Here is an 18773-nt window from a genome sequence, read left to right on the forward strand (position 1 = left end):
CATCTCGTGTGCATTCATCATTTCCAGTGTCATATCAATCTCTAGGTAGTTTATTCTGCATCACCACTGACCAACCTGGGTTCAGTTCGTCTTCTAGGTAAAACACTTGATCGGCTTGGTTAGGCAAAATAAAAGGCTCATGCTCAATCTTGTCTCCTTTGTGCATCAAATGTGAGAAGTTAATAAGTGTGTAGCCATACTTGTCCTTTTTAATTCCTTTTTCAGAAATATCAACCCATTCACACTTAAATAAATCCACCAAAAATTGTCCAGAGTAGTTCAACTAAATAATATCAATTATCCTGCCATAGTAAGTCACATCACCTAAAACAGGGGTCGCATCACCTGGTGCAGCATATGTAGATGTTTTGGCATGTACCACCACTCCACTATTTTGACTCACCCTGTCTAACCGTTTAGGCCTAAACCGATATCCTCTGGAGTTGTAAGCGCGGTACCTTTTTGCTGCATCTACTGGGCCATGTGCTAGCCATCTAATATCATTATTAATACTACCAATACCATTTTCCTTCTCCAATTTAATTATCTGTAGATTAAGAAGTTGTTTAGTAAATGGCTTCAGTTGTACATACAAAGAATATGAAATACAGACTTACATGAGCTTTGAACCAGTCATTGAACTTATCATGTTGGATGGACTCGACCATGTTTGAGACACCACGCTCGCTAGTGATCTCATCGGCGTGAGCTCTACAAAGTAATTTTATAATTAGTTTTGAAGTCAGAGAAAGAGTTGTGAAAACATGTCAAAAAAACTGATATTATTTAGAGGATTGAGGTACTACCGAAGGAATGGGTTGACATCTGAGCAGTTGAACAACACATATCTATGTGCTTGGAATTTAGTCATCCCTCTAAGAACATAATTGCCAGGCTTTCCAAGTGGTTTTCCTACCGAAGGAAACAGAGTTGATCCTTGTTCAACATCAACCGCCTCATCGTCATCGTCATTCCTTGAAGGCCGATTATGCTTGGTGGCGAAACCATCAATATATCTTGAACAAAACGTCATGCACTCGTCTGCAAGATGTGCTTCAGCGATAGATCCTTCTGGATGTGCTCTATTACGCACATATGACTTCAGGACACAGAGATACCTGCATAAATAAAAAATGAAAAAAGAAGACAAAAATTGTTAATGAATGTAGTACAGTAATAATTAGAAAATATATATGTCTCATTTTTGACAAAATACCTTTCCAGAAACCACATTGAACGGTAGGCCACAGGGCCACCTATTTTTGCCTCTGTTGCTAGATGAAGAACCAAATGCACCATAACAGTAAAAAATCCGGGCGGAAATATCATCTCCATACGGCATAATGTTATCTCTATACGGAACATGCCAAAGGGGCAGAGAATAGTTGTGAAATGCAATGAAGATAGCCAGCCTATAGGAGATGAAGGTGCAATCTTGGGGAAGTTTCTGGGCCCGATTGCTAGAAATGGAGGATTTTGCCCACTAAACATAAATGATTGGCGTCATGTCAAAAAGAATAGTGGTGAGGAAACAATATTGTAGTGCGTACAGGTACTTCACAATTAACAAGAAAACAAAATATGTTATTTGCTGCCCTTCTATTTATATCTAATTTATGTACATGAGATGTAGTGTGGTCTGCATGTCTATTTACATCTATTCATTATTTTGTACTTTCAGACAAAGTTCGTGTATCCTCGATCATGTGAAAAATGGATACTCAAATCAATTGGAAGAGACTGGAGGAAATTTAAGTCTAGTTTGAAAGATGCTTTCTTCAAACCCGCCATTGAAAAAAATCCAAACATCAAGCGAAAGGCTTTGTATAAGCTCTGTCCAGAAGATGTGGACAACGATCAATGGCGTGGGCTTGTTAAATATTGGAAGTCCAAAAAAGGAAGGGTAATGAATGAGATACTGTACTTTCATGTTTTGACATTTAAATGTGAGTTCTCGGGCTTATCTTAAAAGTTGCATTTACAATATGATTACATCATAACATGCCCTTGTTGAGAAGAACATAATTAGTCGTTCCCTCGTGAAGGATTCACATAATGCTGGCACAAAGAGTTATGCTTGTTGGGGTGAAGACATGGTGAGTAATCTTGATTCCTGAAGTGTTTTCCTGTGTCTCTTTTGTCATATGGGTGTTGTTTCTGTTTTGTAGAGGCAAGCTGATCCTGAAAAGAAACGACCACACAGATCAAAGGATTATTTAGCAACTCACAAGAAGAAGGACGATGCTGATGCTAAAAATAAAGATAGAAATAAGCGCCTGGTAGGCAATTAATATAGAAATTGTATAATTGTTCTCGGGATCAAGTTATGGTTCAATCTAACTAGTGTATGCATGATTCTTTGCTTATAGGATCGATTGGAGAATCTAATAACCGAACGACCAGAGTTGGCACAAAATTTGAATGGAAGAGTCGCATGGGAAGGTGATGCCCTGCAGGAAGTGTTAGGGAAAGAAAAGATTGGACAAGTGCATGGCATGGGTTTGCTTCCAACTCCTAAGCAAGTCTACGGTCGGACGCCACGGTATCTAAAGAACATCAATATGACTAGAACTGATGGATCACCATATGAAGTTGAACATGACGTTTGGGAGGTAATAGCAAAGATGCAGGAGCATATAAAAAAGCAAGACCAGATTATTAAAGATATGAATAACAAAGAAGGTTATGTCAATAATGGCATAGAAGAGGTAAAGGACTTCTTTATCCCACCCTTTGCATGCAGTTCTATCAATAGTTTACTTAGATTTGTTAGTTCTGTAGGAAAACCTCCAATCAAATGATAATGGTATTTCTCGCTCACCAGTGCTGCTTGGTAAAACAAAGGTAATGTTAATAAATGCCTATATCATTGCTTGTCACTTGAAACCTTCATATTAATATTTCAGTTTGCAGAGAATCCAGTGCAATGGACCCGTTGAGGCATGCTCGTCTATGCAACATGACATTCCTGAGGATAATAATTTATCACGTTCGCATGAAAAGGTTATGCATGTAGTTACTCTTACTCATGTCACAAAGATAGAATATAAAATAATTTCTTGCTCACCATTGTTGTGTCATGGAACTATGTTGGCAACCATGATGTCAACCAATTACAAATTCAACAAAATTCATCATCACCACAAGACCTTGTTATTGATTCTGTGCTAGAGGTAATTTTCGTGCCTTTTGAGTTTTGAAGTTGTAGCTTTCTGTAGCTTCAAGGTATGAATATCATTCCATCTAATATTATTGTATCTTGGTAGGTGATGGAAACGAGGAATATTACGGGTGAATCTGTTTCAAGACCGAACCAACAAAGGACTAGAACTGAACACCCACACCGCTCAAAAAGAAGGCGTTCTTCTTCCATCAAGGTAAAGATTTACCAAGTAGCATGGTTTACTGCACCCAAATTACCAACCCAAACCCTCATTATCATGCCTGCTTGAAAAATGGATTTTTTTACAATTTTTGCTCAATCTGCTGTATGCAAGTAACGATAAATTTAACCAAGCATGAGCTAGCGAGGTGACCTTGGGCATTAGACTTCGTTGCCTGGTCCAGTTTATTTAGTTTCTTAGGGCACCTTACTGGGTTGATATTAAAAAGATCTCATATTATTCATGCAAATTATATTATCATGTCATAGAATGCTAATATTGATCATAATATAGGTTGCTTCCAAAGTAGTCTTAAAGACTTCAACATATCCCAACAAGCGGAATGTTGCGTATGGTACTATTCGGAGTACTGATCCAAGAACTAAGGCTGGTGGTATTGAGTTAGGTGCTGAATTTGCTCTTGTGCGCATAGACGAACCTATTCTTGATAATGAGGAGTTGGTAAGGGAAGTTTCTGATTGCAAGACAATTGGCGAGGCTTTCACTTCAGGATACTTAGTTGCCTGGCCTTCAGCTTTTGTATGTTACAATCTTCCCTTCCACATTCTGAAATCATATTTGTGTACATTTAATCACACATATCTAAGGTGCAATTTTCTTCTACAGATTCGAGAGAAGGATGGTTGATTTGCAGCTGAATTCTTGGATCAAGAAGCAAATAAAATTTGAAGATTTGAGCTACCAATAGTTGTAGTTTACATTGATAGATTTAAAAGTGTAATATCATCCAGAAGATCTTTTTCTTTCATCGAATTGATGCAAATGCGACAGTGTAATATTCCCCATAGTTGTGTTTTCTATCCTCAAATTATATGACTGATATCTTTATTGTAATGCATATGTATCATACACTCTTCTATATTCGTAATAAATATCTTCGTACGAATTTTTGTATGTGTTCTGCTTTAGTTTAAATAAATATCATTTTGATATGCTGCCAAGCATAAAATGATTAACAATTTATGCAATTGCATTGATTTTATTAAAGAAATTTATACTCCATAAAATGGGTATCCAATTTTGTGGTTACTAATAAAAAACAAATACATTAATTATGTTACCATATTGATATAGTAGTGTTACTGATGATGTTACTATAGCTACAAAATTTGTTACTAGAGTAGTTGACAACTATAATTATAGTGTTACAATACATGGATATTATGTTACTAGTTGTGTTCCGATGCTAAAAAATGTGTTACCAGTTGTGTTACGATAGTTACAGAAACATGTTACCACCGATGTTCTATGTCTATCAAAATATGTTACTACGGTGTTACTATAATTACAAAAGTGTGTCACCGGTGTGTTCGGTAACACATAACACACGTGTTACTATAATGCAAATGTAACACATTTTTTAACATATGGTAACAATTATTATGTGTGACAGTTGACACCACTTAGTAACACGGTCTAATGGAACACATTTGAAACTGTGTTACTATATGGCCTAGTAACACACTTTTGGACCTGTAGTAACACAAGACGGTGTTACCAAAGGTCTGTCCTCTTGTAGTGCCTATGGCTGAAGCATAGGGGATGACACTCATCTCTTCTTTATCTTTTGACGTGGTCGGGCATTGAGCTGAGCTCAATCTCACACCTTGCAATACAGGCAAGAACCCTTTCTTGGACTGATCCATTTTGAACTTCTTCAAAATCTTATCAAGGTATGTGCTTTGTGAAAGACCTATGAGGCGTCTCGATCTATCCCTATAGATACTGATGCCTAATATGTAAGCAGCTTCTCCAAGGTCCTTCATTGAAAAACACTTATTCAAGTAGGCCTTAATGCTGTCCAAAAGTTCTATATCATTTCCCATCAAGAGTATGTCATCTACATATAATATGAGAAATGCCATAGAGCTCCCACTCACTTTCTTGTAAACGCAGGCTTCTCCATAAGTCTGCATAAACCCAAACCTTTGATCATCTCATCAAAACGAATGTTCCAACTCTGAGATGCTTGCACCAGCCCATAAATGGATCGCTGGAGCTTGCATACTTTGTTAGCATTCTTAGGATCGACAAAACCCTCCGTCTGCATCATATACAGTTCTTCCTTAAGATGCCCGTTAAGGAATGCCGTTTTGACGTCCATCTGCCATTTCTCATAATCATAGTATGCGGCAATTGCTAACATGATTCGGACGGACTTCAGCTTCGCTACGGGAGAGAAAGTCTCATCGTAGTCAACCCATTGAACTTGTCGATAACCCTTAGCGATTAGTCGAGCTTTATAAATGGTAATATTACCATCCGCGTCCGTCTTCTTCTTAAAGATCCATTTGTTTTCTATCGCTCGCCGATCATCGGGCAAGCCTGTTAAAGTCCATACTTTGTTTTCATACATGGATTCTATCTCGGATTCCATGGCTTCAAGCCATTTGTTGGAATCTGGGCCCGCCATCGCTTCTTCATAGTTCAAAGGTTCACCGTTGTCTAACAACATGATTTCCATGATAGGGTTGCCATACCACTCTGGTGTGGAACGTGTCCTTGTGGACCTACGAGGTTCAGTAGCAACTTGATCCGAAGTACCTTGATCATCATCTTTAGCTTCCTCTCTATCCGGTGCAGGCACCACAAGAACATTTTCCTGAGCTGCACTACTTTCCGGTTCAAGAGGCAGTCCTTCATCGAGTTCTACTTTCCTCCCACTTACTTCTTTCGAGAGAAACTCTTTCTCCAGAAAGAACCCGTTCTTGGCAACAAAGGTCTTGCCCTTGGATCTTAAGTAGAAGGTATACCCAATGGTTTCCTTAGGGTATCCTATGAAGACACATTTTTCTGACTTGGGTTCGAGCTTTTCAGGTTGTAATTTCTTGACATAAGCATCGCATCCCCAAACTTTTAGAAACGACAGCTTAGGTTTCTTCCCAAACCATAATTCATACGGTGTCGTCTCAACGGAGTTAGACGGTGCCCTATTTAAAGTGAATGTAGTTGTCTCTAGAGCGTATCCCCAAAATGATAGCGGTAAATCGGTAAGAGACATCATAGACCGCACCATATCCAATAGAGTGCGATTACGACGTTCGGACACACCATTACGCTGAGGTGTTCCAGGCGGCGTGAGTTGTGAAACGATTCCACATTTCCTTAAGTGTGTACCAAATTCGTGACTTAAGTATTCTCCTCCACGATCTGATCGTAGGAACTTTATCTTTCGGTCACGTTGATTCTCTACCTCATTCTGAAATTCCTTGAACTTTTCAAAGGTCTCAGACTTGTGTTTCATCAAGTAGACATACCCATATCTACTCAAGTCATTAGTGAGAGTGAGAACATAATGATATCCTCCGCGTGCCTCAACGCTCATTGGACCGCACACATCGGTATGTATGATTTCCAATAAGTTGGTTGCTCGCTCCATTGTTCCGGAGAACGGAGTCTTGGTCATTTTGCCCATGAGGCATGGTTCGCATGTGTCAAATGATTCATAATCAAGAGACTCTAAAAGTCCATCAGCATGGAGTTTCTTCATGCGCTTGATACCAATGTGACCAAGGTGGCAGTGCCACAAGTATGTGGGACTATCATTATCAACATTACATATTTTGGTATTCACGCTATGAATATGTGTAACATTACGTTCGAGATTCATTAAGAATAAACCATTGACCATCGGGGCATGACCATAAAACATATCTCTCATATAAATAGAACAACCATTATTCTCGGATTTAAATGAGTAGCCATCTCGTATTAAACGAGATTCAGATACAATGTTCGTGCTCAAACTTGGCACTAAATAACAATTATTGAGGTTCATAACTAATCCCGTGGGTAAATGTAGAGGTACCGTGCCGACGGCGATCACATCGACCTTGGAACCATTCCCGACGCGCATCGTCACCTCGTCCTTCGCCAGTCTCCGCTTATTCCGCAGCTCCTGCTGTGAGTTACATATATGAGCAACGGCACCGGTATCAAATACCCAGGAGTTACTACGAGTACTGGTAAGGTACACATCAATTACATGTATATCAAATATACCTTTAGTGTTGCCGGCCTTCTTGTCCGCTAAGTATTTGGGGCAGTTCGGCTTCCAGTGACCCTTCCCCTTGCAATAAAAGCACTCAGTCTCAGGCTTGGGGCCATTCTTTGACTTCTTCCCGGCAACTGGCTTACCGGGCGCGGCAACATCTTTGCCGTCCTTCTTGAAGTTCTTCTTACCCTTGCCCTTCTTGAACTTAGTGGTCTTATTGACCATCAACACTTGATGTTCTTTCTTGATTTCAACCTCTGCTGACTTCGGCATTGAAAATACTTCAGGAATGGTCTTCACCATCCCCTGCATATTGTAGTTCAACACAAAGCTCTTGTAGCTCGGTGAGAGCGACTGAAGGATTCTGTCAATGACCGCCTCGTCCGGGAGGTTGATCTCCAGCTGGGACAGGCGGTTGTGCAACCCAGACATTTTGAGTATGTGCTCACTGATAGAACTGTTTTCCTCCATCTTACAACTATAGAACTTGTCGGAGACTTCATATCTCTCGACCCGGGCATGAGCTTGAAAAACCATTTTCAGCTCCTCGAACATCTCATATGCTCCGTGTTTCTCAAAACGCTTTTGGAGCCCCGGTTCTAAGCTGTAAAGCATGTCGCACTGAACGAGGGAGTAATCATCAGCACGTGACTGCCAAACGTTCATAACGTCTTGGTTCTCTGGGATGGGTGCTTCACCTAGCGGTTCATCTAGGACATATGCTTTCTTGGCTGCTATGAGGATGATCCTCAGGTTCCGGACCCAGTCCGAATAGTTGTTGTCATCATCTTTCAGCTTGGTTTTCTCTAGGAACGCGTTGAAGTTCATGTTGACATGAGCGTTGGCCATTTGATCTACAAGACATATTTTGCAAAAGTTTTAGACTAAGTTCATGATAATTAAGTTCATCTAATCAAATTATTTAATGAACTCCCACTCAGATTTGACATCCCTCTAGTCATCTAAGTGTTACACGATCCGAGTCGACTAGGCCGTGTCCGATCATCACGTGAGACGGACTAGTCATCATCGGTGAACATCTCCATGTTGATCGTATCTTCCATACGACTCATGTTCGACCTTTCGGTCTCTTGTGTTCCGAGGCCATGTCTGTACATGCTAGGCTCGTCAAGTTAAACCTAAGTGTTCTGCATGTGTAAATATGTCTTACACCCGTTGTATGTGAACGTAAGGATCTATCACACCCGATCATCACGTGGTGCTTCGAAACGACGAACTTTAGCAACGGTGCACAGTTAGGGGGAACACTTTCTTGAAATTATTATAAGGGATCAACTTATTTACTACCGCCGTTCTAAGTAAACAAGATGCATAAAACATAATAAACATCACATGAAATTATATGGTAGTGACATGATATGGCCAATATCATATAGCTCCTTTGATCTCCATATTCGGGGCTCCATGATCATCTTCGTCACCGGCATGACACCATGATCTCCATCATCATGATCTCCATCATTGTGTCTTAATGAAGTTGTCACGCCAATGACTACTTCTACTTCTATGGCTAACGCGTTTAGCAATAAAGTAAAGTAATTTACATGGTGTTCTTCAATGACATGCATGTCATACAAAAAATAAAGACAACTCCTATGGCTCCTGCCGGTTGTCATACTCATCGACATGCAAGTTGTGATTCCTTATTACAAGAACATTATCTCATACATCACAATATATCATTCATCATTTATCACAACTTCTGGCCATATCACATCACATGACAATTGCTGCAAAAACAAGTTAGATGTCCTCTAATTGTTGTTGCATCTTTTACGTGGCTGCAATTGGGTTCTAGCAAGAACATTTTCTTACCTACGAATAACCACAATGTGATTTTGTCAACTTCTATTTACCCTTCATAAGGACCCTTTTCATCGAATCCGCTCCAACTAAAGTAGGAGAGACAGACACCCGCTAGCCACGTTATGCAACTAGTGCATGTCAGTCGGTGGAACCTGTCTCACATAAGCGTACGTGTAAGGTCGGTCCGGGCCGCTTCATCCCACAATACCACTGAAGCAAGAAAAGACTAGTAGCGGCAAGCAAGTTGACAAGATCTACGCCCACAACAAAATTGTGTTCTACTCGTGCAATAGAGAACTACGCATAGACCTAGCTCATGATGCCACTGTTGGGGAACGTTGCAGAAAATAATTTTTTTCCTACGGTTTCACCAAGATCCATCTATGAGTTCATTTAAGCAATGAGTGAAAGGAGAGATGCATCTACATACCACTTTGTAGATCGCGAGCGGAAGCATTCAAAAAACGGGGTTGAAGTAGTCGTTCTCGTCGTAATCCTATCAACGGAGATCCTAGCGCCGAACGGACGGCACCTCAGCGTTCAACACACGTACGGTCAGCGTGACGTCTCCTCCGTCTTGATCCAGCAAGGGGGAAGGAGAGGTTGATGATGATTCAACAGCACGACGGCGTGGTGGTGGATGCAGCAGAACTCCGGCAGGGCTTCGCCAAGCTGCTGCGGGAGGAGGACGAGGTGTAGCAGGGGAGGAAGGCGCCAAGACACAAGGGTGCGGCTGCCCTCCCCCCTGCCCTCCTTTATATAGGCCCCCAGGGGGGGCGCCGGCCCTGGGAGATGCAATCTCCCAAGGGGGCGGCGGCTAGGGGGGTGGAGTGCCCCCCCAAGGCAAGCGGTGCGCCCCCCCTACCTAGGGTTTCCAACCCTAGGCGCAGGGGGCCCAAGGGGGGGCGCACCAGCCCACTAGGGGCTGGTTCCCCTCCCACTTCAGCCCACGGGCCCCTTCGGGATAGGTGGCCCCACCTGGTGGACCCCCGGGACCCTTCCGGTGGTCCCGGTACAATACCGGGTGACCCCGAAACTTTCCCGATGGCCGAAACAGCACTTCCTATATAGTTTTCTTTACCTACGGGCCATTCTGGAACTCCTCGTGACGTCCGGGATCTCATCCGAGACTCCGAACAACATTCGATTTGCTGCATACTCATATTCATACAACCCTAGCGTCACCGAACCTTAAGTGTGTAGACCCTACGGGTTCGGGAGACATGTAGACATGACCGAGACGGCTCTTCGGTCAATAACCAACAGCGGGATCCGGATACCCATGTTGGCTCCCACATACTCCTCGATGATCTCATCGGATGAACCACCATGTCGAGGATTCAAGCAACCCCGTATACTATTCCCTTTGTCAGACGGTATGTTACTTGCCTGAGACTCGATCGTCGGTATCCCAATACCTCGTTCAGTCTCGTTACCGACAAGTCACTTTACTCGTACTGTAATGCATGATCCCGTGACCAGACACTTGGTCACTTTGAGCTCATTATGATGATGCACTACCAAGTGGGCCCAGTGATACCTCTCCGTAATACAGAGTGACAAATCCCAGTCTCAATCCGTGTCAACCCTAGAGACACTTTCGGAGATACCTGTAATGCACCTTTATAGTCACCCAGTTACGTTGTGACGTTTGGTACACCCAAAGCACTCTTACGGTATCCGGGAGTTACACGATCTCATGGTCTAAGGAAAAGATACTTGACATTAGAAAAGCTCTAGCAAAACGAACTACACGATCTTGTGCTATGCTTAGGATTGGGTCTTGTCCATCACATCATTCTCCTAATGATGTGATCCCGTTGTCAACGACATCTAATGTCCATAGTCAGGAAACCATGACTATCTGTTGACCAACGAGCTAGTCAACTAGAGGCTTACTAGGGACATATTATGGTCTATGCATTCACACGTGTATTACGATTTCCGGATAATACAATTATAGCATGAATAAAGACAATTATCATGAACAAGGAAATATAATAATAATCTTTTTATTATTGCCTCTAGGGCATATTTCCAACAGTATCTTCCCAGAAACAAGTGTTATTGCCATCACCAACAACAAACTTTGTTCTGTTAAAGAAAGTAGCTTTGACCCTCATTAGCCCCTTCCAGAAAGGCGAATCAGTGGGTCGAGCTGTCACCTACGAGAAGGTCTTAGAGTACAGATACTTGTTACGAAGAATCTGCGCCCAGGTTGCCTCAGTCTCGGCAGATAACTTATAAAGCCACTTACTGAGAAGGCATCTGTTCTTCACTTCAAGGTTCTCAACCCCAAGACCCCCTTGGTCTTTTGGTCGGCAGATGACATCCCATTTGGCTAGACGGTACTTTCTCTTAGTTTCATCGCTCTGCCAGAAGAAACGTGACCGATAGAAGTCCAGCCTTTTCCTAACTCCAACTCGTACTTCAAAAAAGGAAAAAGAAACATAGGCAAACTCGTGAGCACCGAATTAATGAGAATCAATCGGCCTCCATACGACATAAGTTTGCCCTTCCAGCAGCTCAGTTTCTTCTCAAACCAATCCTCGATACACTTCCATTCGCTGTTAGTCAACTTATGATGGTGAATGGGGATACCCAGGTAAGTGAACGAAAGAGCCCCCAAATTGCAACCAAACAGTTGCTTGTATGCATCTTGTTCCTCTTTGGCTCTACCAAAGCAAAACAACTCGCTTTTATGGAAGTTGATCTTCAGACCGGACAATTGCTCAAAAAGGCACAGTACCAGCTTCATATTTCTCGCCTTAACCAAGTCGTGCTCCATAAAGATGATTGTATCATCGGCGTAATGCAGAATGGACACACCAACATCGACAAGATGAGGCACCAAGCCACCTACTTGCCCTGCCTCCTTTGCCCTTCCTATCAAGATTGCCAACATATCAACAACAATATTGAAGAGGATAGGAGACATTGGATCACCTTGCCTCAGGCCCTTGCGTGTCTGAAAATAATGACCTATATCGTCATTCACTTTAATTCCAACACTTCCTTTTTGCGTGAAAGATTCAACTTGGCGCCTCCAAGCTTCATCAAAACCCTTCATACGTAAGGCTTGTTGTAGAAAGGGCCATTTGACTTTATCATACGTCTTCTCGAAATCCACCTTAAAAACCAGTCCATCCAGTTTTTTCGTGTGAATTTCATGGAGCGTTTCATGCAGGACCACCACCCCTTCAAGGATGTTCCTATCCGGCATGAAAGCAGATTGAGTAGGCTGCACCATAGTATGTGTAATCTGTGTGAGCCTATTCGTCCCGACCTTGGTAAAAATTTTCAAACTCACATTAAGAAGACAGATTGGCCGAAATTGCTCAATCCGCATTGCCTCTGTCTTCTTGGGAAGAAGTGTTATCGTTCCAAAATTCAGCTTAAAAAGGTGAAGCTGGCCAGCAAAAAGATCATTGAACAAAGGCAATAGATCTCCTTTAATAATGTGCCAACATTTCTTGTAAAACTCGGCCGGGAAACCATCCGGGCCAGGAGCCTTATTATTCTTCATCTGGGAAATGGCCTCAAATACCTCTTTCTCAGAGAAAGGAGCAACTAAAATATCATTCTCAACAGCTGTCAGTTGAGGCACATCCTCAATCCTAGACTCATCCAGCGACACACAGTTCTCCTCTGGAGGTCCAAACAGTTGCTTGTAATACTCAGTGATATAAAGCTTTAAGTTTTCCTGACCCAGAATCGTTCCCTCATCTTGTTCAAGATGAAAGATCCTCTTCTTTCTATGCTTACCATTATCAATCATGTGAAAAAATTGTGTGTTCGCGTCCCCCTGGACGACCCGTCGGACCTTGGCCCGAAGCGCCCACTTTAATTCTTCCTCACGAAGTAGCTCTTTCAGCCTCATTTCCGCATCGAGCTTCGCCTGAAGCTCCGAGGCTGGCAGGATCATGTTCTCAGCTTTTACATCAAGGGACTGAATAAGTGAAAGGAGTTGTTCCTTCTCAATCTTATAAACCCCACTAAGATGTTTATCCCACCCTCGTAGGAAACTTCTCAAGTCCCTAATTTTATTCTGCCAGAGCTCAAGTGCAGCTCTACCTCCTGCATCCTTAGCCCATTCTCTGGCTACGAGATCTAAGAACCCTTGTCTCTCAAACCACACAAGCTCGAATGAGAAAACATACTTATTTCCCACATGGGTGGCCTCCCCAGAGTCAATGAATAAAGACGTATGGTCGGAAATACCCCGGGTAAGTGCCTGCACCGTTACACATGGGAATTTCTGTTCCCATTCGACGCTAGCCAGAACCTGATCCAGCTTCTCAAACGTCGGATTTGGCAGGGCATTAGCCCAAGTGAACTTCCTGCCTGAAAACTCTATCTCACGCAGATCCAAACTTTCAATGATGGTGTTAAACATGAACGACCATCTACCGTCGAAATTATCATTATTCTTCTCATCACGCCTTCTGATGATATTAAAATCACCCCCCAATAGGATAGGCAGTTGCTCAGAACCACAAATCCTAACCAAATCAGCCAAAAAATCTGGTTTAAGCTCGGGTTGTGCGGCTCCATAAACCGCCACCAAAGCCCAGTTAAACCCATCGGTCTTTGACCTCACCCTAAACTTAACCGCGAAATCCCCCATGACCACGCTTCGGACATCTAACGAGTCACATCTAACTCCGAGTAAAATCCCACCCGATCTTCCTCGCGGCAGTAGACAATGCCAATCAAACTCAATACCTCCCGACAGCGTATTGAGAAATTGAGGCGAAAATTCTGCTCTACCAGTTTCCGATAAAGCAATGAAGTCCAACTTATGCTCAATAGAAGCCTCAGCAAGAAACCTTCTTTTAGCCAAGTCTTTCAGACCTCTGCTATTCTAAAAGATTCCTTTCATAACTCGTCATGGAATTTTTTAGCCGTTCTAATCCGCGCTCCTACGCACTGCGGAAACCGGGTAAATCTTCCGCTTCCATTTGCGTTTAGGAATATTGAAACTCTCCAGCTGGTCCTCACAACCAGTCTCAGAGGCGCGCACTTCTACAAAGTCCACTCGCTCATCTTCCTCCTCAGGCTCAGGAGACGAATGAGCGAGATTTGCACACAGATTATCGAGCACCCTAACCCCCAAAGCATCAATCTCAGAGTTATTCATGGGTTTAACCGCAGCTAAGTTACGAATCATCTCAAGCGCTCGCTCAGCCTCTAAATCCAATAAATCATTAACCGAATTTGAAATTTCACTATCATTGCTACCTAGTGAAATTCCTAGCTTATTTGCATTATGAATAATCTCATCATTGGAAAAATGCACAATAGAATTAGAAGTATTGACAGACATACCAGTAGTGACCTCCACGCCACGAAGCTTGGCCGCCCTCATAGCGTACCGCTGCTGAATGTCGTCCACTTCCGGATGGTCCTGGAGACGGCTGCTCAACCGTCGCCCCTCAGAGACCGTATCTGGGATACCACCGAAAGCAATCACCTCCTCGCGAGAAGCTCTACTGGGGTGCACCATGCCGGGGGACGGAGAAGCCATGGCCTCCTGCCCAAGCTCCCCCTCTACCCCGGCCACAGCGCAAACTGTCAGCATCGGCGCCGCCGGCAAACAAGGCCCTCGTGGCGCCACAGGTGAAGAGAACCCCGAGGCCACCTGCCCCGAGTCCTCTCCGGAACGCGACTCCAGCGCCAGCGTCACCGGACCGGAAGAAGGAGATAAAGGTGTCTGGTCAAGCAACCTCGGCCTCCCAACCAAAGGCTCAAGCTGCACCATCGGAAGCTCCCCCACCGCAGGCCCTGATGAGGGGAGCGAGGCCACCTGCCCCACATCCCCATCAGTAGCAGGCACCATCGGCTGCACCTGCGCTGTCGCGGCCGCAGAGGAGTAGTCCAAAGTCACCATCTTCAGACTCTCTCCTACGCGAACGACCTCCTCCTCCTCAGCCCCGACCAAGATCGGCGACTCCCCCAAAAGAGGAAACACTAGCTCCTCAAACTCCAGTGCCGGAAGCGAGTGCTCAAACACCTCATCCGACTCCACCCGATCACTCCACAGTCTCGGAGGTGCAGATGCCGGCTCGAAAGAACCGAACCTGAGAGTAGTCGTAGGCACCGTAGAAGGAGTAATCGTCCCATCCGCAGACGTGTGAGCATCAACACCTTGCGTAGTGGCCAACTCACGTCCACTATCATCAGCTGGTGCCTCCTTAAGTGCCGAACTATCATCATCCTTGTGCATATCAGAATCAGACCTGTTGGCCACCCCGGCAAAGATACTCTCACTACTAGGAAAAGGGCTATAGATAGGATTGATACTAATGGTACACCAGGTAAGTAGTGCGCCACTACTATATACTAATGGCGCATCGGTCGGTGATGCGCCATTAGTGTGGAAGACACTAATGGCGCACCGGACACACGGTGCGCCACTAGTATTAATTTTTTTTCCATTTTTCATACATACTAATGGCGCATGAGGTCGAAGTGCACCATTACTAGTTCTAACTAGTAATGGCGCACCGTGCAGACAGTGCGCCATTAGTATATTTTTTTTACTTTTTTGCAAAACTACTAATGGCGCACCGTGTCAAAGTGCACCATTACTAGTTTAAACTACTAATGGCGCACTTTTCCACAGTGCGCCATTAGTATATATTTTTTTACTTTTCTGCAAAACTACTAATGGCGCACCGCTTGTAGGTGCGCCATTAGTAACCAGGGTTACTAATGGTGCATTTGCTGGTGGTGCGCCATTAGTAACCTGGGACCAACAAGATATTTTGGACAGCCCACCTACTCACTCACTTTCCCCACTTCATTCTCTCCACCTCCTCCTCCAAGCTTGTCTCGGCTGCCTCCTCCTTCTCACCTCATTTGCACCATAGATTCATCAAAATTAAGTGGTGAAATTACCTTTTTTTTTGATAGGTAAGTAAGGAGAAAGCTATCTTCATGATGTAGATCTACTTTTTTTCTCCCTAGCTCGCTCCAACAACGTGCACATGCACTTTTTGTGGCCTAGCTAGATCTATGTATGTTTGTGGTGTTGCATGTGTTTGTGGTGTTGCATATATGTTTGTGTTTGTAGGTACCGGTATTTGAAATGCGATAGTTGCCAATATTTTGCCGGAATGTTGATTCATTTCCGTTTCGGCGAGAATTTTGGCACTATGCATTCTTTTTGGTCCTATTTTTAGGGAAGGTCATGCCAAATATTTTCTTGGTTCTAAAATATCGTTTTGCTCTACCCCGCAGGCCATCATGGTCCGCACGATGACCGAAGGCATCGTGAATAGGTTTTTGAGCTCCGCAAAGGCTGAGATGCTTCAAAAGAACGAGATGGAGATAAGATGTCTGTGTCGAAGATGCAAGCTGAAGAGCCTTATTGTGGACCCGGATTCCGGGCAGGTGCAGGACCACCTGCTCTTGGGTGGTTTCATGGATGGCTATCGGTGGCAAGGTGATGAAGATGACTATGAAGTCGTCCATGGGGGCCGGGCAAGAAATGAGGAAGGGCAACAAGACAAGTACCACTGCGGCGAGGGCGGGCGAGAAGACGAAGAATCTCCAGGACATGATCACGGCGGTGATGCTGTACACAGTCATCATGTAGAAGATGTCGTACATGATGATGAGGAAGATCAAGACGAAGGGCATGATCATGAAGATGAAGATGCCGGAGCAGACGACGATGGAGGCTGGGTGCAGGACCCTCATATTCAAGAGCTGCTTCTCAAGCAGACGGATAACGCAAGAGCTGCCGCCCGAGAGAAAGCCAAGCTGGATCAACTGGAGATAGACGCGGTTACTCCATTGTATGAAGGATGCAGGCCCGAGGATACCCGCCTGAAAGTAACGCTCATGGCTCTGGAGATGAAGGTACAACACAAAATGACCGAGGCATGCTTCGACGAGAACATGTCATTCTGGCACGAACGTCTTCCCAAGGGGAACAAGTGCCCGACCAGTTTCGAGGAGGCGAAGAAAATCGTGTGTCCTCTGGATTTACCGCACGTGAAATACCATGTGTGCATGAACAATTGCATCATTTATCGGGACGAGCACGCGGAGTCTACCATATGTCCGGTGTGCGGCGTCACTCGATACAAGAAGAGGAAGAAAGCTCCTCGAAAATCGGTGTGGTACTTTCCGATCACTCCTCGTCTGCAGCGGTATTTTGTGGGCCCTAAGGTAGCAAAGCTCCTGCGTTGGCACGCGGATAGGGAGGAGAAGAAGCGGGAAGATGACGGAAATGATCCGGAGATAAATAAAAAAGACAAGATGATGAGTCACCCTAAGGATGCGAGCCAGTGGCAAGCGTTGAACTTCGAATACCCAGAATTTGGGAAGGATCCAAGCAACATCATGCTGGGCACGAGCACCGATGAAGTCAATCCGTTTGGCAGCCAGAGAAGCACACATAGCACCTGGCCTGTGTTTGTGTGGATGTACAACCTTCCCCCTGGTTGTGCAAGAAGAGGAAGTACATTCACATGAGTATGCTAATTGAAGGGCTGAAACAACCAGGGAACGACATCAATCTGTATCTGGGGCTGCTGAAGGAGGAGCTAGACACGTTGTGGAAAACGCCAGCCAATACGTGGGACGCCGCAAAGAAAGAATATTTCCCTATGAGAGCCGCACTGCTCACGACGGTGCATGACTATCTCGGTTACGGATATCTCGCGGGGCAGGTAGTCCACGGATTTTCTGGATGCGTAAGGTGCATGGATGACACAACGTATCGCCAGCTAGATAGAGATCCCGGGTCTTCGAAAACCGTGTTCATGGGACATCGAAGGTGGCTTCGCGATGATGACCCGTGGAGGAAACGCAAGGATCTGTTCGATGGTGAAACCGAACCCCGAAAATGCCCGTATACAAGGAGCGACGAGGAAATAGATGAGCTGTTAAAAAATTGGAAAGACTTCCCACTACCAGGAAAGAAGCAAAAGGCGCCAGAGCCGGGAAAGAAGCGAAAGGCGCCAGAGCCGCTGCTGAAGGTATGGAAAACGAGGTCTGTTTTCTGGGACTTGCCGTACTGGAAGATCCACCGTGTGCCTCACAGCCTTGATGTCATGCATATCACGAAGAACGTGTGCGAGAGTCTGCTTGGTACCCTGCTCAACATGCCAGAGAGGACCAAAGATGGGCCGAAAGCAAGGGCAGACTTGAAATCAATGGGCATCAGGCAGGAGCTTCACGCTAATGATGATGATGATGATGATGATGATGATGAGGCGAAGCAGGACACAGAAAGTCGTCGCAAAGGCAAAAAGGCCAAGAAGACCGGAAATGACTACCCTCCCGCGTGCTTCACTCTAAGTCAGGAGGAGATCGAGCAGTTTTTCACCTGCCTCCTAGGAGTAAAACTTCCTTACGGTTACGCGGGGAAGATAAGCAGATACCTAGACCCAGCGAAGCAGAAGTTCAGCGGGATGAAGTCTCACGACTGTCACGTGCTGATGACGCAGATACTTCCAGTTGCAATCCGTGGGATCATGGACGCGCACGTCCGTGAAATGCTATTTGGCCTATGCAACTTTTTCGACGTCATCTCT

The 18773-nt window shown here is 44.4% G+C and overlaps 2 protein-coding genes and 1 long non-coding RNA gene across 3 annotated transcripts; all 3 read left to right on the forward strand.

Annotated features, from left to right (window-relative positions):
* Positions 1-1359: 1359 nt before the first annotated feature.
* LOC123094375 (uncharacterized) lies at positions 1360-1966 on the forward strand. Its single transcript, XR_006445816.1, has 3 exons — positions 1360-1427; positions 1473-1523; positions 1682-1966. It is a non-coding gene; the product is annotated as an uncharacterized lncRNA (long non-coding RNA).
* A 44-nt stretch (positions 1967-2010) lies between these two features.
* LOC123094373 (uncharacterized) lies at positions 2011-3173 on the forward strand. The gene is made up of 5 exons (XM_044516393.1): positions 2011-2096; positions 2169-2279; positions 2370-2708; positions 2782-2844; positions 2914-3173. Exons 1-5 carry the CDS (start codon positions 2094-2096, stop codon positions 3169-3171), a joined length of 774 nt encoding a protein of 257 aa, XP_044372328.1. The 5' UTR covers positions 2011-2093; the 3' UTR covers positions 3172-3173.
* A 96-nt stretch (positions 3174-3269) lies between these two features.
* Positions 3270-4205, forward strand: LOC123094374 (uncharacterized). Its single transcript, XM_044516395.1, has 3 exons — positions 3270-3377; positions 3678-3923; positions 4011-4205. The coding sequence occupies exons 1-3, from the start codon at positions 3270-3272 to the stop codon at positions 4029-4031; spliced, it is 375 nt and encodes a 124-aa protein (XP_044372330.1). The 3' UTR covers positions 4032-4205.
* The last annotated feature ends 14568 nt before the right edge of the window (positions 4206-18773 follow it).

Source organism: Triticum aestivum, chromosome 4B (genome assembly GCF_018294505.1).
Source record: "Triticum aestivum cultivar Chinese Spring chromosome 4B, IWGSC CS RefSeq v2.1, whole genome shotgun sequence".
Lineage (NCBI taxonomy): Eukaryota > Viridiplantae > Streptophyta > Magnoliopsida > Poales > Poaceae > Triticum > Triticum aestivum.